The sequence below is a fragment of the Engraulis encrasicolus genome, chromosome 2 (assembly GCF_034702125.1).
Source record: "Engraulis encrasicolus isolate BLACKSEA-1 chromosome 2, IST_EnEncr_1.0, whole genome shotgun sequence".
NCBI classification, from domain to species: domain Eukaryota; kingdom Metazoa; phylum Chordata; class Actinopteri; order Clupeiformes; family Engraulidae; genus Engraulis; species Engraulis encrasicolus.
Window position 1 is genome coordinate 3706540 of NC_085858.1, and position 23841 is coordinate 3730380.

General features: G+C 43.9%; 3 protein-coding genes across 7 annotated transcripts in view; all 3 read left to right on the plus strand.

Annotated features, from left to right (window-relative positions):
• rnf213a (ring finger protein 213a) overlaps positions 1 to 10657 on the plus strand; it is a 72274-nt gene extending 61617 nt beyond the window's left edge. Inside the window, exons 61-69 of the mRNA XM_063219867.1 lie at positions 4082 to 4214; positions 4933 to 5007; positions 5695 to 5875; positions 6086 to 6308; positions 6808 to 6885; positions 7166 to 7363; positions 7572 to 7661; positions 7907 to 8085; positions 8828 to 10657. Of these exons, the coding sequence (XP_063075937.1) occupies positions 4082 to 4214; positions 4933 to 5007; positions 5695 to 5875; positions 6086 to 6308; positions 6808 to 6885; positions 7166 to 7363; positions 7572 to 7661; positions 7907 to 8085; positions 8828 to 8978 (1308 nt within the window). The 3' untranslated portion in view covers positions 8979 to 10657. The remainder of the gene's footprint in view (positions 1 to 4081; positions 4215 to 4932; positions 5008 to 5694; positions 5876 to 6085; positions 6309 to 6807; positions 6886 to 7165; positions 7364 to 7571; positions 7662 to 7906; positions 8086 to 8827) is intronic.
• Positions 10658 to 12194: 1537 nt separating this feature from the next.
• Positions 12195 to 18624, plus strand: LOC134466004 (uncharacterized). Of its 4 annotated transcripts, none has more exons than XM_063219905.1 (11): positions 12195 to 13244; positions 13327 to 13466; positions 13775 to 13898; positions 13997 to 14049; positions 14205 to 14718; positions 15004 to 15057; positions 15143 to 15221; positions 15589 to 15739; positions 16750 to 16845; positions 17344 to 17531; positions 18495 to 18624. In XM_063219905.1, the coding sequence occupies exons 2-11, from the start codon at positions 13454 to 13456 to the stop codon at positions 18621 to 18623; spliced, it is 1401 nt and encodes a 466-aa protein (XP_063075975.1). In that variant the 5' UTR covers positions 12195 to 13244; positions 13327 to 13453; the 3' UTR covers position 18624. The 4 variants fall into 4 exon arrangements, with proteins under 4 accessions (XP_063075975.1, XP_063075993.1, XP_063075980.1 ...); XM_063219923.1 differs by having other exon boundaries at positions 13327 to 13414; XM_063219910.1 differs by having other exon boundaries at positions 12195 to 13184.
• A 463-nt stretch (positions 18625 to 19087) lies between these two features.
• ccnf (cyclin F) overlaps positions 19088 to 23841 on the plus strand; it is a 32593-nt gene continuing 27839 nt past the window's right edge. Inside the window, exons 1-3 of one of the 2 annotated variants that reach the window (XM_063219876.1) lie at positions 19088 to 19186; positions 20862 to 20939; positions 21376 to 21455. The gene's annotated coding sequence lies outside the window, so the exon portion shown is untranslated. Of the gene's footprint in view, positions 19187 to 20312; positions 21456 to 23841 lie in introns of those variants that run through there. The other variant, XM_063219883.1, reaches the window with a different exon arrangement.

A 23841-nucleotide genomic window follows, 5' to 3' on the forward strand; every position in this document is an offset into this window, starting at 1 on the left:
ATCTCCCTCTCAGCCCCAACTCATTTTGCATTCTTAATAGGGTAGGCTATGGAAGTTTGCACTGTGATCAACAAATATTCTATCAATGTTGTAGGAAGTGTGTGTGGTGGGGCGCTGTGATGTGCAACACGTCTGTAGGCTACACACGTGAAGCTCTCGCTCTCTCGCCCCTCGCTTACGACATAAATTCAGTGAGAACCAAGCTGTTAGAAATATTTTAGCTAAATGGTGATGGACATTGATTGTTGAACATTAGGCTATTTAAGCAGTTGAAATAAAAAAGCACACACTGCTGACATAACCGAACCACAGGACTTAATCTATTGTTGTTTTATAAAAGAGGACGCCTATCCGTTTTGCTTTCCCTGTCCTTCATGAATGCGCTTGCCTTCAGTCCCCGAAGGCTGTTACAGTATGTTCCGCTCCCACACACTATGCTTGCGAGTCAGTCACTTCAAAGTGAGTGCAGCCTTGCGAACAATTTCCACCATCGCGGAAAACACCACGTTATGATGGATATGTGGCAAGGTAAACGTTACGAATATGGCCTGCTTTTAAGTTTCCCCCAACCCAGGATGTGTCCGTAGGCTATGGCTTGATATCCCAGGGCTATTTCACGACCACAACTCCACGCGATGAAAATGCATGTTATGCTCGCGCTCCTCAGTCTAGAAAGATAACCTCTCGGTAACATTCTTTGCATTGACCAGCCACCATCGCTTGATTGTTGGAATCAATACAAAAAGACACGTTTATACATGTCTTAGTCTTCCAGCATGCAATCGAAAATAGGCGAGCAGAGAACACTTGGTCTTGCATCCATCAAAAGAGCTCCACCGGTTGCCTACTTTAGATGCTGGGTGAATGGTTCCAAAGGGAAATAATTTAGCCTATTCATGACAGTCTTGCAAAGAGACAAGACAAACGACCAAAATTGTCAAATAATTGGTCAAGGCGCGAGATGAGGAATACTTGCTATTGGAAAAACTTTGAAGAAACTAAGCGCAAGCAACATTGCTTCCCGCGAAGCTTGCGCTTGAGGGCTATAAACAAGTTATGCGCCCCGAACCTCACTGATTGTTGTTCGATGACTTGAATCGAAACATTTCTAAGGACATCAGGGCTATCTTTGATTCCTGGAATACCGCCTCAGCCAGCTGAAAACAGAGTAGCAGTGTCCCATGTGTCAAATGGTAAGATAATGCCATACCTGTTCCTTGGAAGTTTTAAAACTCAGCCTTGACACACTATCATGTCAGCCACAGTTGAAACGCAATCTTTAATGCAGCCTATCGTGAAGTTTAAATGTAATGCGAGGTAGAGGTTGCAAGCTACTGCTGAGCAGCGCAAGACATGGGCATGGGTCGGCTCCTGTGGATAAAAAGCATGTTCCCTCTCGCGTGCTGCTCCCAGCACAATCCTTGCGCGCGCGAACCTTGTATCTGTCGACACCGCTTTATTTTATGTTTCTCACAGTTCGAACCAAAGAAACTCAAGAGAAAGAACAATCTCTTGGCGGGGAATGCATTGGCCACGGTGTAGTACGGGGGCGTTGCCTGAGATCACGAGTGGATGGAAAATTAACTCCCTTGCGCATGGTCATTGGTCAGGGGGTGCGATGGATGCCATTTTCGTACTCCCTTGCACATGGTCAGTGGGGGCGACACCATGATGGATAATTTGTGGCCAAGTAACGGCAGCTGTTGGTCAGCAGTAATTGCTGGGGGTAATTAAGGACAGCTGACAGACATTCACGCTGTCCTATGACCTGTTCCACAATGAATAACATTTCCGTACTCCCCTCGCCATCATTTCCTACTACGCTGTTATGACGTGAGTAAGCCCTCTTGTCTCAAGCCTCTTTGGTTCGAACTACATGCTTTGTTTGGTATGTTGGGGGAGTTTGGAGTCGCAATTGTCGCTGCTTGGAAATGACACGTTAGAGCTACACGACGCCAGCACTGGAGAACTGGGATGTAACCCTGTTTTCCAAATTAACAAAAAATAGGAAACATAGAAGCAGAACTTTGTTTGGCTACAATCTATGACCTGGACGGTGAACTTCCTTTTGAAGAGGCATGAACAGCATACAAGTGCCTTTGTGGGGGAGGAGAGGGCGATTGGGGAGAACAGGGAGACGAGAGCATGGCGCGAGGCGCATATTCGTTCGGGAAAATGAGAGCGAAATGTTGGATAGGGCATTACACACCTTCCTTCTTTCTACACTGTAGAAGCGAAGAACAAGGTTGCCTCGTTGCCATAACTGACATTCTGCAGCGCTAACGCCATGTTTAATTGACAGCGTGCTGGCGAATAGTCTAGTAGCCTAATATACGTGGATTAATGGCTGTGCAAACGAAGTTCTAGTTAACTTGGACTGTGACGCAGTAAAAATGGTTGGTGATGGGCCATTGCGGGGAGAATGTGAGGGGGAAAGCGACAATGCCGATATCAGCTTCATAGTAGAGTAGAGAGTAGTAGAGTAACTTTATTGATCCCCAGGGGGAAATTCAGGAAATTCATCATTACTTTACCAGGAATTTAATCCAACTAACTAGGCCTACTTTGTCCCCATCTCTTAGCCCATATGGACAAGAGTCTACTAGGCCAAATACTGTTGGCACGTAGCCTACAGCAGACTATAGCCTAGTGCTGCACCATGCATGTGCTCTTTGGTGGGTTCACAGTTATGACACTGTCAATGCTCAGCTTTTGGTTCACAGATAATGGGATGAAGTGAACATCATGGACCAGCTGAGACAGGGCTGCCTGCTGAGCTGTGCTGTTAACTCATCATCCTGTCTCACATGTGTAGCCCCACCCCCCATGCGCGCACGCGCACACACACACACACACACACACACACACACACACACACACACACACACACACACACACACACACTGGGCTCAATTTAAAAAAAAAAGAAATTGATTACCCCTGCTGTATGTCATATCTTGATGAGAATGGTGAGCTTAATATGGTACCTTAGGGAAAATGGCGTCTTTTAAAGCCAAACCAAAATGTTTACATTAGTCGAGTGTAACACTACAGTAAAGAGAGGGGGAGGGTGGGTAGCACCTGTAAGACATGAATAGGCTACTACTTTCACCCTTGGCCTTTGTGGGTAAACTCAAAGAAAGTACACTGAAAGTGTGTTTTCCACGTTTTCAGGTCGGAAGTGTAATATGCCCCCCTAATGTCTTGACAAAACCTTCCAGCCAAAGCTGTCAGCGGCCCTGCCTGTGCTCCTAGTGAAAAAGTTAACCATAGTCCTGTCCTTAGCGTTATGATGCTAGAGTCTGTATAACTTACAACCTTGACTAGATATGACCGGCCCACCACCAAGACCAGGGTGGAGTAGTGGGATAGGTTTATGCCATCAGATGATGGAACGGACACACACACATTCTTGCAAACAGGACTATTTTCCCACTGGACAGTAAATATTTGGCATACGGTTGCTCCTTTGTTTAAGTACAAATTCACATGAAATGTATTTTTATGTGAAAAAAAATATGAAATTAAATGTCATTTTACATACACAGCACAAGCAGTAGTTTGGTTTAGACTGATTTCTCAGCAACTGTTTTAGTAATTGTCATCTTTTTACTCAGGTCTCATTATTATACTAATGAATTTATGATCGAAATTGTGATTGCAAATAGAAAATCCCTTTGTGACTTGTTAAGGACTTGAAAAAAAATGAGACTTGGACTTGTACTTGACTTGGCTGGGGTACGACTTGGACTTGGACTTGACTTGGTCAGATGTGTCTTGACTTGTGACTTGACTCGGACTTGAGTGGAAAGACTCGAGACTTACTTGTGACTTGCACATTAGTGACTTGGTCACACCTCTGGTTATCAGTGTGTAAAGGGAACTAACACTGTGTGTGTGTGTGTGTGTGTGTGTGCGTGAATGTGTTTGTGTGTGTCCCTGTCCCTCTCTCTCCAAATCATTTTCCAAATGGTTTCCATTACTGTGTTCATTTCTGAAACCTTTTATCCTTGTGTGTGCATGTGTGTGTGTGCGGGGATCTGTATGTGTGTTTGTGTGTGTGTGTGCGTGTGTGTGTCAGGAGCCAGAGCTGCGCTCGGTGAGGTACCTGCCCGACATCCTGGTGCTGCAGAGAGACCTGGTCAAGAAGTTCCAGAACTCTCCGGACCTCACCACGGGAACCATCCGGCAGTTCCTGGAGAGACAGAGAGCAGGTGGAGGCTACATGCAGAGACTTCACACACAAACACACACACACACACACACACACGGTCATGGATAATCATGGAATTTTATTTCTGAATGGGAACCCTGTAATAGTGCTGTTCCTGGGGGGACAGAGAGCAGGTGGGGACTGCATGCAGCACGTCAGGCAGACACTACACACACACACTCACACACACACAGTTAACCCATATTAAGCTTAAGGTACCTGCAAAAACACCTGCTAAATGCCTAAACCCTTTTTGGGAAAAGGTGCCCTCAGCCTTCAAAAACCTAAATATCTCATCCTCTGAAGCACATAAAAGCATGAGCTTAGTTGCATTCAAACGCTAGGACCCTCATTTTGCATTAGAATGTGTTCATTCAGGTCTAACACCCATATTTTTAGAGCCTGAATGCTGCGTCTACCTGGTATGTCGCTCCAGGCGCCAAGGTCAATGGCTTAAATGGTTTAATAGTGATGTTCTGGAGGGACAGAGAGCAGCAGGTGGGGGCTACATGCAACACCTCAGTCTACTAGTCACAGTAATAGGGTCTTTTGGGGGAAACCCATAGCCTATTTTTCAGATTGTAATACCATTTCTCTCTCTCTCTCTCTCTCTCTCTCTCTCTCTCTCTCTCTCTCTCTCTCTCTCTCTCTCTCTCTCTCTCTCTCTCTCTCTCTCTCTCTCTCTCTCTCTCTCTCTCTCTCTCTCTCTCTCCCCACAGCTGCGTGGTACAAGAGACGGATAGACATCTTCTTGAAGACATGGAACAAGCTTCGTCAATCTCTGGCCATCAACGGTACACAGATCTTTATTTAACACAATTTATTATGTAAAACAAAAAGTACATGGTCCGCCCACGTCTAATTTAGAGTCAGCCATAGCCTAATGGATAAGGGTGGTGGTCTAAAAGTGACACTCCAGGATTTTTGACACTACATCCTTATTTCCTAGTTAGTCAGAGTCTTGTAGGCACTTGGAGACACCTTTTTTGATATTCCAAGCAGTCCTTGTAATTCCAGAGGTCACTGGTGCTAGGCTAGTGCAAGTGAACGGATTTTTTGGTAGCCTACGTCAACAATCCCGGGGTGTCACTTTGAGATCCACTCTTACCTCACTAGGGGTCTGAGAATCAATGGTTGGAAAGCAAAGGCACAGCAAATTGCTAAATATTGTTCAAAATCTTCCATTACTGATAGCCACCATATTTGGAGAAGAAGGTGTTGTTTGTACAGTATCTTTAAAACTGCTGTAACTTTGAGACCTGCATTGGTGGATCATGACTGAGCATTGGCGTACCTGTAACATGTATGTCCTTATGTACATATTATGCATTGTGGACATAAAATGTGTGTGTGTGTGTGTGTCTGTTTGCGTTCGTGTCTGATTACTTGTGTCTGTTTGTCTGTGTATCTGTGTCTGTGACTGTGTGTGTGTCTGTGAACATGTGCGTGTGTGTGTCTGTTGTGCATGTGTGTTCTTGCAGGAGAGATCCAGTTGGCGTCTGAGTACTGTGAGCGAGACCTGGACCTCGAGAGTGAGCTGCAGGTGCTGCTGCCTCGTAGACAGGGCCTGGGCCTCTGCTCCACAGCACTCGTCAGCTACCTCATCGCCCTGCACAACGACATGGTGTACACCACTGACAAACACACCGGAGAGGAGACCAGGTATACACACACACACACACACACCATCACGAAAGTCCTATTTTTATCAAATACCTCATCAATACCTATTCACAACGTTACATGTCCTAATTAGTGTGTGTGTGTGTGTGTGTGTGTGTGTGTGTGTGTGTGTGTGTGTGTGTGTGTGTGTGTGTGTGTGTGCGCGCGCGCGCGCTATTTTGTCTGTGTGCGTGTGTGTCATTGTGACAGCTACACTGTGAGCCCGGCAGACCTGTGTGAGCTGCACGTGATCCGCTATGATGTGGAGAGAGACGTGCTGCCCCTTGTGCTGTCCCACTGCCAATACAGCGTGGAGAGAGGAGGTGGTGGAGGAGGAGGAGCAGGAGGTGCCCTGCCCGATTACGATCTACCCAAGATACAGCAGCAGCTGCTGACGCGATTCTTACAGGGGAAACCTCGCATCACACTGAACGTAAGGACGCACACACATTCAGACAGTACACTCACAAGCCACACAGCACACACTTCTTAATCTCTCTCTTATTCAAACACAGCCTCACTCAGCCTCATGCACCCATGTAAGGGACTGTAGAGTCCTCTCTCTCAAGCCAGTCACACAACTTGTATTTCACAAATGTTCTGGTCATTTCACAGGTTAATACCACATGCTAACATTTGCTGGCTTCTCTCTCTCTCCCACTCGCTTCCTGTCACCATCTCACACTGTCCTGTTTATTAAAGGCATTAAAAACAAAGGCAAAAAAATCATTAAAGAAATAATAATGATAGTAAAACAGCCACCCTCAGCCACAAGCACCATGTTAGGGACAATACAGTCCTCTCTCAAGACAATATCCCCCCAACTCTACTGTGACTTGCACACACAGATACCTAATTACCTCAGTGTACCCAGCCTTCATAGTTCACATACCATTGGTGCCGCAATGTCTTTACTGCCGTATGATTCACAGGGAATACCAACACTCGTCAACCGACATGACAGGAACTATGAGAACATCTTCAGAGACGTCAAAGCCAAAGTCCCCCAGGTGAGGCTCTGACAGTGGCAGTGTGTGTACACATAGAGTCTTGGAGAAACACGATTTATGGCTTTACCTATTGGTACATAATTTGAAAATGCTTTAATTCCTAGCGCAAAATAAACCACGACTAAAACCCTCTTCAAACTGTTGATTTGTGTCAACAAGTGCATCATTCCCAAAAAGTAATTCCTGTAATTCAAAGCAATCTTTCGGTTTGTGCGTGCGTGCGTGTGTGTGCGTGCGTGTGTCTGTGCGTGTGCATGTTCATGCGCGTGTGTGCGTTCAGGAGCCGCTGCCCTCCCTGACGTTGTCGTCGGTGACGGGGGAGCTGGGGGGCTTCAGTGAGGTGTGTGAGGCGCTGGGGGCTGTGGAACTCTCACTTGGTTTCCTAGCAACCACCCCCGCCGACCCCCACACACAGCTGGGCACCTACCTACAGGATACACTGCAGATGGGAGATCACCTGCCCACACACATACTCAAGGTAACATACACACACACACACACACACACACACACACACCATTGCCAGTAGTCGACATGTAATAGCGTATTGTTAGGGGGTGGAACTGGGAATATTTGGTATAATTTGACTGTTTTTATTTTGGGGAGGGGAGATACCCCCCAATCTCAAGTACTGCAAGTTAATTGTGATGCCCCCCCCCCTCTCTCTCTCTCTCTCTCTCTCTCAGGCTCTGAGCAGGTGTAGTTTGAAGCACGCTGTGGCACTCTGGCAGCTCCTCTCCTCACTCAAGTCAGAGAGCATGCTGCGCCTCAAGAGGGTAAGTGTGTGGGTGTGTGTCTGTGTGTGGGTGTCTGTGTGTGTGTGTGTGTGTGTGTGTGTGTGTGTGTGTGTGTTTTTGTGTGTCTGTGTGTGTGTGTGTGTGTGTGTGTGTGTGTCTGTCTGGTGCCCCTTCCCACAGCAGTTACACAGTGCTTACCAGTAAACCAGCCTGAATTTATACCGTGTGTGTATGTATCTGTTTGTCTATCTGTCTGTCTGTCTGTCTGTCTCTGTGTGCTGCAGGACCCATTTGTGGGCGTTTCTGATGATTACAAGCTGCCATTGGACGAGGAGGCACGGAGGCAGCTGATTGGCTACCTGGCGAAGGGCGGGGCCGGGAGCTTTGTCCTGGAGATGCACGAGTTCCTGCAGCTGAAACTGAAGGGCCTGTCAGACAAAGACCTCTTCAGGCCAGACTGGGGGTGAGGGAGTGTGTGTGTGTGTGTGTGTGTGTGTGTGTGTGTGTGTGTGTGTGTGTGTGTGTGTGTGTGTGTGTGTCTGTGTCTGTGTCTGTGTCTGTGTCTGTGTGTGTGTGTGTGTGCACATGCACGTATGGAGCGAAAAAGTGGACAAAAAGTTGTGTATTCACAGGAAAGTCATCCATCATCCTTGGGATATGTGTGTCTTTGGTTGTAGTTGTAGTGAAATAAATATTTGCAAATCCTAAAAATGAGTCCATTTGTACTTACAATGGGTTGTGTCTTTGATATTTGTCCAAATACAAATCGAAAAGTTACGTCAGAAATTACATTCACAAAAGTTAGGAATTACATTCGCAAATGTGAATACGAGTTATGAATTCAAATTTCTCAAATGCAAGAAAGGCACAACCCATTATAAGAACAAATGGACTCATTTCTAGGATTTGCAAATATTTATTTTAATACAACCCCAACCGAAGACGCACACATATCCCAAATATGCAAGGAAGACTTTCCTGCTGTGAATACACAACTTTTTTGTCCACTTTTTCACTCCATACGTGCGCGTGTGTGTATGTGTATTTACTGTAGCATGTATTGACAGGGCGTGTCTCTCAGTATTTGTGCAGTATACATAGTGCAATTAAACTGTGTCATCCATTTGTGTGTGTGTGTGTGTGTGTGTGTGTGTGTGTGTGTGTGTGTGTGTGTGTGTGTGTGTGTGCGCGCGTGTGTGTTCCAGTCTGAGGGACACGGTGGTGTCCTATATGGAGCGTAAGGACCTGGACGCGTCCCCAGAGGTGGAGCAGTGGTTCCCAGAGGCCATCCTGCTGGCACACAGCGTGGACACATGGAGGGTGTGTGTCGAGTACCAGCAGGAGCGCAGCAAATGAAGAGGGGGCCGTGTGTGTGTGTGTGCGTGTGCGTGTGCGTTTGTGCGTGTGGCCCTCCTGCTGGGCTACAGAGTGGAGTACAAAAAGAACAAAGCCACAAAAAGAAACAAACACTCCACCGATACTGCCTCCCGTCAGCGTAACGCAAAGGAGTGTGTGTGTGTGTGTGTGTGTGTGTGTGTGTGTGTGTGTCTGACTGAGTCTGAGCAAGTGTGTGTTTAAATGTCTGTGTGTGCACATGGATGTACAGTATGTGTGTGAATGAGTGAGTGTGCGTGTATTCGAGTGCATGTTGTATACTGTGTTTACAAAGATTACAATCACTTTACCAATCACTCTCCAGTTTGTGTTAAAATGCAGCAGTGCCTTTGCTTTGAAAGTGCCACTGGTCTAACTAGTACTGCTACGGTACTGAGCCATGAGCAATGCTGGCCCGGTACTGACCCGGGTCCAATATGATGATGCTGAGCATTGCTGCTGTTGTCCTGGGACTGACATAAGTACAGTACTGTGGTTGTAGAACTTGAGCCAAGACAGTACTGTGCTTCTCAGAGTTGCACACAAACAGTTGTGTGCTTCTGGAACTTGTACCAGTTCAACTGTGTGGATAGAGGACTTGAACCTGTACAATACTGGACCAGGGACTGGCACCCAGTACAGTACTGTGGTTGTGGGACTTAAACCAATACAGTACTGTGGACCCATTACTTAAACGCGTACCATTTTTTGGACCCGGGACTGGCACCAATACAACTGCGATAACCTGAAATGTTGCACAAGTACAATGCACCTTCTGACCTCCTCTCTTCACTGCAGTGATTGAAGTAGATCAGGTCTTTCTCCTCGTAGCCCATCGAGTAAAGCAATCAAAGAGAAGACGAAATCTATTGGACTCAGGGAATTATGTTTTTTTTCTTTCCTTCTTTCTTTCTTGCTATATTTTTTGTGTTTTCGTAAAAGGATCATTATTATCTTGTAAATATGTCGCTTTGGGGCTTTTACTGCACTTGAAAAGATAAAAGGGAAACCATGTTTCCAGCTCATTATATACAATCATACTTCACCACATAGCTCAAGCATGTGGAATATATACAATAATTCATCACATGAAGTCCCCATCACCTTGTACTTCCTCAAGGTACTGCAGATACCTCAACAGTCAATTCAGATAATCCAAAATCCTGGATACTCACATAATCTAAACTACCGGTAATCCAAACATAGACACGACCATCACTAGCGTTTTTGCCCAATCTGGAGCCCACACCACCCTCACACTCCCAGCATTACATCCATGTCTGCCTTCTCCCATGTTGCTTGCATCTGTTGATGATGAAGACTGACATTGTTGTAGCCATAGTTCAGGTGTAACAGAAAGCCAGGTTCTCACTGGGTTTTAGTAGGCTGTTATTAGGGGTATACAAAGAAGCTGGTTCGGGAGTAAAGTTAAACCAGTTAAGAGGTAAATTATCTAAATGAAAAGCCTGGAGAAAAGGTCCTCGCTGGATTATTGTGCCCTCTTTATCATAATGGCCTTTCAAGGCTCTTCTGTGTTCTGCTTTTTGTTCCTATTGTTTGTTTGTTTGTTTTTCCTCATGTGACCAAATTGTAACAGATCATTCCATGCGCATGTCATGCAACATAGACATGGATTCAATAATAAAAAGAATATTAATCTATGTACCACCTGTGTTATTGAATTGATGATGCCTGCGTCAAGGCTGTGATCATTTACATTGAAAGTGCCAAATTTGAAGTCTAGCAATATTTTATAATTGGCAAATATAGACCTCATGTAAATTACAACAAACAACTCCAGATATTTTAGTATACATCAAGTGATATATTGTTGTGTGAAGTTGCATGTACAAATGATTCCGGAAATAATGAGTAGGGGAGAGAGACTGAGTTTGGCTGGGAAATGACCTAGGCCTACTCATAGCCATACAGGATACGGGGGGGAGGGGATAGAACATCTTTGGGATGAACTAGAACGGAGACTGAGAGCCAGGCCTTCTCAACCAACATGCCTCACCAATGCACTTTTGGAAGTATGGTCAGAAATTCTTATAAACACACTCCTTAACCTTGTGGGCAGCCTTCCCAGATGAATTGAAGTTGTAATAACTACAAAAGGTGGACCAATACTACATTGAACCTTATGGATTGGGAATGGAATGGAACTCGAGTTGATATGTGAGTCTAGGCAGGTGAGCGAATCCTTTTTGTAATATATATAGTGTATTTATAGTGTCATTTATTACATGGCAAAGATCCATCGTTTATTACAGTTGAAGACAAAATGATTAGCCTCCCTCTTAAAATTAGACATCTCTCTTTCATTCTCACTGACAATGACACTAATTATCAAGTTTTTCTTATTCTAAAAACATACAGTATGGAGATTGTGTCCCATTAATTGAATTTGTTTTTGGTTTTTTTCTGCCATGCGTAAATGTGCTCAGATCAAGCTAAGATCTTCGCTGGGTCTTTCAATATATCAATTTATCAATAACACAAAACATACATCCAAATTAGTCAAAATGTTCTTCAAGGAATCAACAGTAGCCTAAATCCATGATCCTGGAAAACAATCATGAAACACTCGCGAAAATACTCTTAAGTCAAAAAAGGGGTCCCGTTGAAAAAAATCTGGGAACCACTGGGCTATAGCAACATAGTAGCATCGTTAATGATTACAGTCTGCTCATACCGTACAAATAATCTCATGCATTTTCTTCTTTAATTGTGGCATTGTAAACAATGCAACTATAGAAATAGAAAACAAAATATAATTAAAAGTGCACTGTGCAATATTTTTGCAGTTTATTTCCAGAATTCATGCTGCCCATTCACAAATGTTACCTTCTCCATGAAAACTCACCATCAAAATGTAAGTATTCATTATGACTGGGAAAATTGCTCTTTTCAAACATGAAAAGGGGGACCTTCTCCGTGTCCGACATTTTGAATTACCCGAAATTTTAAGCAGCAAAACTTGTGGTACTTTGGTCATACTACTACTCACAATAGGCAGCACAGTTTCAATGATCAGTAGGGGCCTATAGTTGCAATACCTACTCTGGCCAAAATCCTACTACAGTACACAGTATACCTTTAATTAATATATTATTATAGGCATACTTTGAACACGCACACAACAAATTACTTATTGAAGTAGGCCTACTTAATATGATTCTTCCTACACCATGAGTCAGTTATATGAGTGGTATTTTGTGTTAAGTGTCCAGCCTCCTCTTCATCATCTCCTACGCCCTTCCACCTTCTCTCATTGTCCTCTCTTCTGTCTGTTGTTCTCTCTTCATCCTCCCTTCCTTCTCTCTCTCTCTCTCAGGATTGCTTCTGATGAAGTCTCCGCAGTCGTATCCCGGTCACATCTATTCCCTGCTGTGTCAAGAGCTCTCTGAGCTGGTAAAAACATGCAACACATCAAAGGTTTACACAAGAATCCACAACACACCAAAGGTTCACACATGAATCCACACAACACACCAAAGGTTCACACATGAATCAAGTAGCCCATAGTGAGAGCAGTGTGTCACATGAGGATGGTCACCAAGGAAGCTGTTTGATAGGCTTATCATTTTTTGTTTTTTTTACTCAGGCCCAGGCCCATTTCTTATTTCTTTTTTACTTTTACTTCTTTGGGTGCAGAGCTGATGATCCCATCATCATTTACTACAATACTATGTATGTGACAAATTGAATAATTTGAACTTGAACTTGAACCTTCAAAAGCCTTTGGCAAAAAATACTTTTAATGCCTTCCGAATTTCCAATATGCGGACTCCAGTCCTCCCTTGCATGCTTGAGACCTCGTGATGGCGTCACTGACGACAGAAAATAAATTCAATGTCTTGCAAAAGTGCACTTCTAATGTCATTTTCTCATTTGCAATCGGATGGTGAATGAATAACAGTCCCCCAAAAGTTGTTGTGGCTAGGCTGACAGCGGAGGCAAGACGCGATAACCTGGTTCTCACGATGGTTAACGAAGATGCACGAAGCACGAAGGGTCTGCGTGAGAGCCAGGGTAAAAACGCGAGGCCACACAAGCACAAGTGGAGGACGGGAGTCCGCATATTGGAATACCATTTTTACATGGCGTCTGCTTGTTCCTACAGCAACCTGTTGAGATATCGCGAGAGAGATAGCAACCATCTGCCCGACAGCGGCAGCGAACGCGGTTTGTTCGACGACCTGACTAGTTGCAGTGTTGCACGTCTAGTATCAACAGTTGTTATGGGTTTGTGTTAAATGACAGTGGTATATTCGAAAACTTTTCATACTCCTATATCGTTTGGTAACACAAACTAAATCAATTCCAGAACGCCTCGATTTCAAGTTTTCCGCCATACAAGTCGGAACAACAAGCCTGCCTCGTCTAGAACTTCTACTCCAGCACCACCACTACTTGTGAGTCGGCAGGCAAGCTGCTACCTGCAAGGCGACTACATGTTATTCAAATGTAATTATTTTCACTTAGGCTTATATAGCTGCTGCCAAATTCGAGGACTTGCTGCTTGCATGAGTATTTTGAGTAGAGTTTGTTTTGCTAATAGACACGATGTTTCTACGAGCAGTAGGCCTATGTTAAGATAGGAATGTGTCTCGTAGCTTTCACCAGGAAAGGTTGTAACTGTCAAACCGTTTCCGCCACGTTTATGCGGGAGGAAGATCAGCTGTCTATCAGGCAATCTTTATTTACAAGGGGGCTTGCGTTTGTGGTCCATAGATAACCATACCTAACTCATATTTCCTTCCGATGCTCTTGAGTTTGCTTTCCGTCTCATCTACACACCAAAATGGACATTGTTGTTGAAGCCCGAAGGCGATGTGAAGTCGAGGAGGTTCAATCCAAGGACAGCATCTTTCATTGCAGATATCTGCTGACCCACATGTATGAGTCCTTTGATGTTCTTTCCAGGCTGTTCTTTATGTAGCTATTCATTATTTTGTGATCATGCTACATCAACAATCAATTGCTTTACCTTGCAGGAAAATTAAACATTTGAAAGAGTCGGTGGCACAAGTCAGTTCGGCTTCAGATGGTATGTATGTCAACCTAAAACACATTAAATGTTACCTGATGATCCACAGTATGATAGTAAAACTGTTGCTATTCACCTTGTGACTGTTCATATGATATGAACAACAAATGCGGAATGAATGTTGACTGTGTATTTTTTTATTGCACCGGTATTAGATGCCTTGCGGAATGCACCAGAGTTGCCTCCAGAACTAGAACAGCTGGAGAAGCTTCTGCAGAAAGCTTTCAGGGCCCGAAGCACCGCAGCCACAAGTGGAGACGCTTCAACCACTACAGGAAAAGGCAGGACTCCTCTCTCAGCCAGTTGTAAACCCCAAAGCCGGTCTAGTACTAAGGATAACGTTAACAAAAGACCCACGCCTACAGCAAAGGTGCAGGCTAGTGTGCGAGCCACCCATGGCATCACTGGGCAGCGAGGACAACCAGCCAGGGGAGCACAGGGGAGAGAGCCGAGTCAGCCGACCCAAAGAATCGCCTCGAAGCCAGGGGGGACTCTACCTGTCAATACAGGGGTAATGACTAAGGCGTCACTTCACAAACCTTCCTCTAAGGACTTGACTACCAAGAGCAAGCAGGGTACTCAACGGAAAACCTCCTCCTCTGACGACTGTGAGCAGTGTGGAAGAGGGCAGTCTGATGCTGACTCTCAGGACATTCCTGAAGAGATGTGGTGAGAAACTCTTTACACAATTACAGTACAGCTGTGCTGTGTTTGGAAAGTAGGGCTTGAATTGATGAATAGCTGAAGCATGGTGCCTTAACACAGGCATGGAATGGACTCGGAGCCATATTGTATTTGGGGATTGACCGTAGCACCATCTTTGAACATCTTTGAACATTGTAGAAAGAAATATAACTTTTTTTTCTGTGTTAAGCTGGACTTAGTTTGCCTGTGTTGTGTCTCTTGTGTTGGAGTTCTGGTCTGTTCATGGAGTTCATCATTTGTTATTTTAAGGATCTCATATCCACTCCTGCCTGCCTGGTCAGCTCTGCACTGCAAACAGAGAAGGTGAGAGAGACATTGGACACTTGAGAATCATAAATTCTTCTTTTTCTGAAACCTAATGACGTCAAAGCCAATGTTGGTATTGTAGGTTGTGGGACCAGGCGTTGGCCAAAAGTGCACAAGTCGTCCCTGAGAAGGCGCACTTCACCCAGATGCTACAGCGTACAGTATCCTTTATTGTTATATGGAGACTGTACTTCTTCTGAGACACTTTTTCCTGCACAACAAACTAACTCTAGTCTATTCACCTGCACTAACCTTTCTATGCCTGTATTTTCAACATACAGTATGTATATTGAATTATGTTGTTTTACCTCTTGTGTAGTAAGTCTGTTAGGATCAAATGTCGAACCTGGACTTTGCTGGTTACTAAACTGGGGCTCTGACCAAGCCAAGCTAATTGGTGGGACTGTGAGAACATGCCCGCAACCTTTGTGATGGTCACTCCATCACACAGGCACCAATTCTTTTTCTTCCTTTTTTGGTAATGTTTCAAAGGCGAGCATGTTTCTTCTTAACCTCATCATGATGTAGTTTGCCACAGAGATGCCACCTGAGCCCCCAGTTGATTCCAGTGCCAGGCTGGACCGTCTGACTGAGCTCAGTAGGGCACTACAGCAGTGTCACTGCAATGGGCTCAAGCTGAGCCAGTCTACTACTACTACTACTACTGACACACTATCAGGTGAGCCAGTCTACTACTACTACTGACACACTATCAGGTGAGCCAGTCTACTACTACTACTGACACACTCTCAGGTGAGCCAGTCTACTACTACTACTACTACTACTACTGACACACTATCAGGTGAGCCAGTCTACTACTACTACTACTACTACTACTACTACTACTACTACTACTGACACACTCTCAGGTGAGCCAGTCTACTACTACTACTACTGACACTATCAGGTGAGCCAGTCTACTACTACTACTACTACTACTACTACTACTACTGACACACTCTCAGGTGAGCCAGTCTACTACTACTACTACTACTACTACTGACACTATCAGGTGAGCCAGTCTACTACTACTACTACTACTGACACACTATCAGGTGAGCCAGTCTACTACTACTACTACTGACACACTATTAGGTAAGCAGAAATTAGAGACGCACCTTATGACTGAGGGACTGATTGTGGAACAACTGGCTTTGTATATTGAGAAAAGAGGAACATGAGGTGACAGTGTGCATCTTGAAGTAAATGGGATTTTATTACCTAATATGTCCACTAGGTGGACCCCTACCTCCTTAGTACCAGAGTATATATATAATTCATTAACGGCTCTGCTTAGTACCTGGCTTACGGGCCATAGAGTTACTTTTGTACTTATGCCATTCTGTTCAGTGTTGCTTTCCATGTGATGACTCGTTCCATGTTCTAGTCAAGTCAAGAGAAACTTCAAGTCCTGTGTCTGTGTATCCTTCACCAATAAGGCTATTACAATATAAAGATTATTTTTCTATATTGTCAGTTGTTACAACCAAGTGCCTGAAAACTAATGTAACATTTTTATTATAATAAAAAAACTGAAAAGGATCAATGCAATGTCACATGCACATACATAGATGTGAAATATTAGGCACGTACATCAATCTTCTTTACACTTTATATTTATTTCGTATGGAGGATGTGGGATATTGACTTTTATTGGTGTTTTGTTGTTTGTTTGTTTTCATGTGGAAGGAGGCTCGGGGCGACGGCATGAATCTTTGGCAATGCTGCCTGGCCTGGAAGAGAGGATGAAGGGCGTGTTGGTGTGCATCCAACAACTCACTACTGGTATTCAGCTCAGATGTTTACTTTAATAACCTCCTTATCAAACTATCTGGGGGTTTTTTTTCAATATCAAATTAAATGACCATGACTGTTAAATCCAGTAAGGCTAATCGTCAGAGATGTATGGTAAGGTATGTATGAATAAAAGGGAAGAACATCTGGTGCCACACGGATCACACAGGTTTTTTTTCATTACGTACATATTTTAGTGCATTAAACGTTTCGACAAATCCAGGACTGATTAAGTCGCTTTGCCGAATCGTTAGTCTAATGTACTAAAATAAGAGATAAAAAAAAGCTTTTTCATTTTTGGTCCTACACTTTTTGCACCGGATTGTCGTAGAAGCGCAGAGTAGTATGTGTTTTCCTTTGTTTTCCAAGGTATGATGTATGCTTTCACATGCATGTGCTATAATAACTACCTGTAAAATCATGACCTACAGTTCGCACAAGGCACAGAGAGGTGTAATGACCTATGATTGTGTATTCCATGTGTGCCAGCGTTTGATGAGCATTATGGATGGGAGCCTGGAGCGCTGTGTCCGGTGAGGAGGAGAGGAGCGTGGGGGAGCCCCGGGAGGCCCTGTCTACCCTCTACCGTGTGCTACTCCAGCCCTGCACAGCTCCAGGAGCTGGCCTACCTGAGGCTCAGGGTAGACCTACTGCACCAGGAGACACAGCTGCAGCAGGTGGGGGAGGCTCTTTCTAATGTGTTAAGACGGGGGCCCCGTTATAAGTTTGTTGTTACCAGAATGGCAATCTCCAAATGGCTAAGGACTGTGTCATCATGTCATAGGAGTGTAGCACCACATGTTTTCAAGGGGCTGTGGTAGTACTAAGGTAGTTACGTGCTTTCAAGTAGTAGTGAAGAATTCCACAATAATTAATTAATGGAACTTTTTGACATTTTTGGCATTTTGACCAGGACCCCCTTTCAGAAGAGACACTCAGTCTCAACGGGGCAATCCTGGCTAAATAAAGGTTAAAATAAAGAAAGTTATGATTAAGTCAGAATGATTCAACAACAAGGCCACAGCATCATAATTGCTTAAAGATAGGTCTTTGAATTGTGTTGTACAATGACATGAAATCTGATGTTACTCTAGGTATAGGTAGGTGGTTAGGGTGTAGAGCTGGTAGCCTTAGTGTGTGTGTACACCAGAAACGACCTACCGTACCGCGCAGCCAAGGTCGAAGGAGTTTCGCCATGAATTTGCTGTATTTGCTCTGGATGTGACATTGACCTGTTTGACTATTCACATAAAGGCTCTGGCTTGTCAACCTAGGACATCCAAAGATATGAACATTCCAATTCGAATTCACTGAATCACTTCATTGCTCATTACCATAATATTACCTGACTTTTAATACCGGTCGCCCTTGTCGTTTCACTCCTGGTGCTTCACTTTGGCCTCTTTTTTCGCCGACCCTCCATGGAGAAATAATGACTTCCATCGTTCTGATCGCGTAGGTCACTTTTGGTGTACATGCATGTACAGGGTTGCCGGTCTGATTCCTGACTCCAGTAGGTGGTTTGGAGGAGTGAGCAACCAGTGCTCTTCCTTCCTGTGCTGTGCTGTGCTGTGCTGTGCTGTGCTGTGCTGTGCTGTGCTGTGCACCACGTCTGATGCTTAGTGATGTCCTCTTAACAGGTTCTCCAGGATCACCTGGGCGCTGGTCCCCCTCCCTCATCTGCTGCCCAGCTCAGAGGACAGTACTCTCTCCTGGGGGAGGGAGGGTTATACTTCCCCACGCTGGTCATGGACACAGAACCAGAGTAAACAGACAACGACTACAGCAGTCAGGACAGCTGACAGGAGGGGACAAAGGGGTCTGTTGTCCCAGGGCCAGGCACAGAGGGTGCCCAGAATTGTTTCCTCATTGTATGTGTTGGATGGAGGGGGCCCTTTCAGATGACTTTATCCTGAGCCTGGTCAAAGCTATCAGCGTCCCTGAAAGCAGCCACAAAGAGGAGTTGAGATGGGAGGATTTCTCGGAGAACACTGTGAAGGTTACTTGTTATTTTTATTCGTTTCCAGACATCAGTGTCTGCTGGCAATCATGTTTTTTGAAGTAGAAGAAGAAGAATTGCTCTTGCCCTAATCAACTGAAGTGCCTGGACTAAGGATTTTTCCTCTGTTTTACATTTGTTCGACTGTTTAATGGGGGGGGGGGCAGTTGGACATTGAATGGAAGATTGAGTGGCTGTTTATTGCGCTTCTTCTCTTGACCACCAGAGGGAGCTGTCTGAGATGTGTTATCACTTCCCTCCTCAACAGCCCTCAGCACACCAGCCTGTCCTTATGAAATACACATAGAAGACAAACGTCATACTGTCATAAAGGTGATACATGTTTTTGATGTTAAAAACTACAAGCGCTTTTCATATGTATGCCCAGAACACCATAAATTGTATATTGGAAATAAAAAATGTGCAAGATACGCAACAGTTGTGTCATCACTAATTGAAACAGTGGCTTTAGTTGAGTTTAAAGTGCCTGTAGAATCCATGTAATGTGGTAACGTGGACATGGCCACGTAGTAAGGACCGTGGCACCATATTCAATTTGAGCACCGTGCACAAGCAGACCATATGGGCCCCATCCATTAAAATACCGTACAAATCAAATCTCCCCCACATCTTGCACTGTGAGTACTGTTAATTCAGTCCCATTTTCCAATTTACGAAGACATGCATGAATGTGTAATCCATTATCAGTATGTACAGGTCCTTCTCAAATAATTAGCATATTGTGTTAAAGTTCATTTTTTCCCCATAATGTAATGATACAAAAATAAACTTTCATATGTTTTACATTCATTGCACACCAACTGAAATCAATTCTAATTTGCCAGACATGAAACCCCATTCAAAGTCAATGGAAAGTTCTGTCTGGCAAATTAGAAATGTTTTTTCTTAAAAATGCAAAAACTTGGTATGGAAATCTATGGAGTATAATGAAGAAGGAAGCGTGGGTCACCAGATCAAAGAACAAAAAACAGCTGACAGCTAAGCATCAATGATATCTGGGCTTTCATAACCCTCATGCAATGCCACTGCCATTGACTTCAATGTTAAACACAGTCAGGTCAGCAGTCTAACCCATGACTGCGGTTTTCAGTGATGAATTAGGCTGAGACTTTTTAAAGCCTCAGGAAGCTTTTACCAGTGTTTAGAGTTAATTGGTTAATTCAGATGATTAGGTTAATAGCTTGTTTAGACAACCTTTTCATGATATGCTCATTTTTTGAGATAGGAATTTTGGGTTTTCATGAGCTGTATGCCAAAATCATCAATATTAAAACAAAACAAGACCTGAAATATTTCAGTTGGTGTGCAATGAATGTAAAATATATGAACGTTTATTTTTTTATTATTACATTATGGGGAAAAAATGAACTTTAACACAATATGCTAATTATTTGAGAAGGACCTGTAGATACTGTAGATACTGTATTTAGATACAGTATGTGCAACCCTATCTAGCTGACAATAGTCAGTACATCCAGGCTGCAATTCAGCACCAGGACTAAATGATTGGACCAATACTCAGGCCTTACACTGGAACAGTGTTGAGGACAAATTTTTGTGCTTTTTAGAAATGCACTGACATGCCAAATTTACTCTTCAATGGGTATATTAACCTACAAATGTAAACCTGTTCATAGATAGCCCACACGGCTGTCATTTAGTTGAGAATATGAGGACTGCAAGCTCTTGTATTAGATCATTTACCACTTCCTCAAGGTTCACTTGGTTTACTGCTGAGACAGGTGCTTGGAATACCCCTCAAACCAATCTTTCCTACATGCAGCTGTATAAAGTGCTTAAGACTGTATTTTATCAAAATATAGATGTTTATTTGTCGCCAATATTCACAAGGAGAACATTCAGTACAGAATTGAAAATTAGCTTACATGAGTAGAAATGCATAAATATACATAGGCACACTTTCTGTATTTACATTACAGTTTTCAAGGCATTGGATAAATAAGTGTACGTTTGTTCATGATTACAGACAAAAGTATGTGGAATTCAACCAATCCCCTCAGTTACAGAGAGGTAGAACATTTCTTCTTTCAAAAAAATCCATAAGGTACAAATTACAAAATATTTTTTTACTAGCATATGTCCTGTCGTTTGTAGCAAATATAGCAGATAGCTTGTATACATGTGTGTATGGTGCAGTTCAGAATAAATTGAAGTGGAGATGCTGTAACACATGGAGGAGTACGTTTCTGTGCAATCTTTGGTTTTGTCAGTACTAGAGATCATACAAAACCACATCTCAAAACGTAGCTTCAGCCATGTGCACTGTCCTCTCTGCTCCTCAAACAATCGATGTTCCCTTTTCCCTTTTCATGTGAACACAGGCAGTAGTCTACACAGGAGGAAAAAAATATTCTGAAATAGGCTACTGCTGCCATGTGTGTGATCGGATCTTGGCCAATAAAATCCTTCCTGTCCTGCACCTCAATCTCTTTGATGGGATCCTCTCTCCTCTCTCCTCTCCTCTCCTCTCCTTCCTGCAGGTCCTGGGTAATGGAATGAAATCATCCTCCGGCCGGGATGACTCACCCGTTTATGGCTATGGCTGCCTGCCGTGCGCGTGGTGAGTTTAATTCGTGACCTTATTTTACCCTGATATGGTGTGCATACGTACGCCCAGGAAATCTACACATATTATATCAGCCATAAAGTCCTGAGACAGAGCAGCTAAAGTGGGCCGGCAAATTGTCCCCATAGGGAAATCTATAACAAAGGCATAGTGACCAATTACCCTCTTAACCCAACAGTTGGTGGGCAACGGATGGGCACAAACAAATGTTTTGTCAGTAGACAACCTGCCCCAAAAATTACAAAACACAATCCAATACAATACACTTACAGTAATTCACCAGACAGAATCCAGCTGTTTCAGCCAGCTATAGGAGTTATGGTCAAGTCATCTATTTTAAACTTTTAAGTATTAAATATGAAATCAGTGTTATTAAGTATTACTTAATTAATTATTAAGTATGAAGTATTATCAATTGTTGTATCTGATCCCAGGCTGCTTATTGTTCACTTTCAGATAGGAGTTAAGTTCATATTGAGGCCTAGCAATCGTCTTTAAATAACGCCATTGAAAAAAACTAAATGAATAGAAGTGGGTAGACCCATGACACCAGCCTGTTCCAGAGCCACAGTTGGTGACTTTCACGACCCTTCTCATGTGATCCATTCACCTTAAAAGGCTCTGTGCTCCATTGGAAATATACAGGCGTACAAGTACAGTACAGTACAGCACAGCACAGACGCCAGTGGTTGCCCTACAAAGGCAAATCGCAGTAACTACACCAACTTTGAAACTGAGAAAAATGCTTTCATAGCCTTGGTATTAGGTTGGATATTGCAGTGACTGCAAATTTGACATAGCAATGTCTCTAAAACAGAACACATTTGGAGCTTAAGGCTTTGTCACAACATAAAGGAGGCGTAATCAAGACCAATTTCAGTCTAAACTCAATTTCGACAAAATATGTTGTTGCTGCACTTTGCCTTTGTAGGGCAGTCAGATGTCTCTCACTGTAGCTTTACAGACTGATATGATGTTCAGCAACAGACATGACGGTTGTAGTGTACTGCACAGTGCTGTCCATTCGTCAGAAGATTAAAGTGGACGTCGCACACTGAAAAGCTGATCTTAATTTACAGCCGGCGTACGTGTCGACTTCCTCCTCCGTCTTCTCCCTTCCTTCCCCTTTCCCTTCTCACATTTCCTGTGCAGTCATTTTGCATACTGCTGACAGATGGAAAGGCTTTTTGACACATACGTGATAATGTCCTTCAAAATGCAGCCCTGCTCCCTCCTTGGTCACTCGCTCTGCTGAGTGTCCCAAACGCTCATCTCATCTCTCATGGACCCTGAGGGCTCAGAGCTGCTTCTGTGTTTTGAGGGCAGTAGAAATAGACCCAAAGAAACACACACACACTACACACACACACACACCACACACACACACACACACACACACACACACACACACACACTACACATACACTACACACACACACACACACAGAGAAAGAGAGAGAGAGCGAGCAGAGCTTACCATCCTGGCAGACTGCGGAGCAGGAGCCATCTGTGCAGAGCATGCAGAGCACATGGCTTTTCTTGTGTGGAGGGTGAAGAAAGTGTGAATATGAACATGGCCTGCTGTGTTGGAGAAGGGAAGCACAGACGGCAGCAAGCCCTGCTTCTGTCTCTTTTTCTCGTTCTCTTTCTCTCTGGGTCTCCTCTGACGTTCTGTTGTATCCTGAGCTCCAGGGGTGAAGGTTCACAGGGACGAGAGTGCTGGTCAAGTTTATATATAACGTAAAATGAATGCGCATTCAAAAAAAGTCGAAATGAATGGCATCAACAGAGAAAAAGGGCTAAAAACGTTATTAGATTTAAGTGGATCTGGTCAAATTTTGGCAGATTTCAAGAAATATCGTATGGCCATTTCTGTGTGTAAGTAGCAATACTGACAGGCTGAGTCAGACACAATAAAAGGAAAGGACCAGTCGTCTAAATCTGGCCCTTAATTCACAGAATAGATACCGCTAAGAATAGAACAAAAAAAGCATAATTTCTCCTTTTGTTACATTTTCTTCTCAGATGCTTGTAGTGCTGCTGATGGATGTCAAATGTAACAATGTGTAATAACTTTGTGTGTGTGTGTGTGTGTGCGTGTGTGCGTAGGGGTGCCGGCCGGTGGTATTCTGTCCCCTCTAGTTTCCTGTCACATGGCGGTTGGGGTTTATCTCCAGTGGAAAAACTAAGATGGGGTGTTGGGTCTTCATTGACGTTTGAGGTTAAAGGGGTGAGAAGGGGGGGCGTGCTCCGCTCCACTCCACTCCAAGTCCTGACAGATACGTATGAGGGGGGAGAGCAGAGTGGTGTGGTGTGGTGTGGTGGTGCCTGCCCTCTCCGTGTCTGGAAAAAGTTCTGCGTATGTAGCTCAAGGCTGCTG

Excerpts from the sequence above, each read along its gene's own strand:
- LOC134466004 (XM_063219905.1), top strand. Across the intron at positions 14,719-15,003 it reads GACATTCCTGAAGAGATGTG|GATCTCATATCCACTCCTGC; the intron begins GTGAGAAACTCT and ends TGTTATTTTAAG. Across the intron at positions 15,222-15,588 it reads CCCAGATGCTACAGCGTACA|TTTGCCACAGAGATGCCACC; the intron begins GTATCCTTTATT and ends ATCATGATGTAG.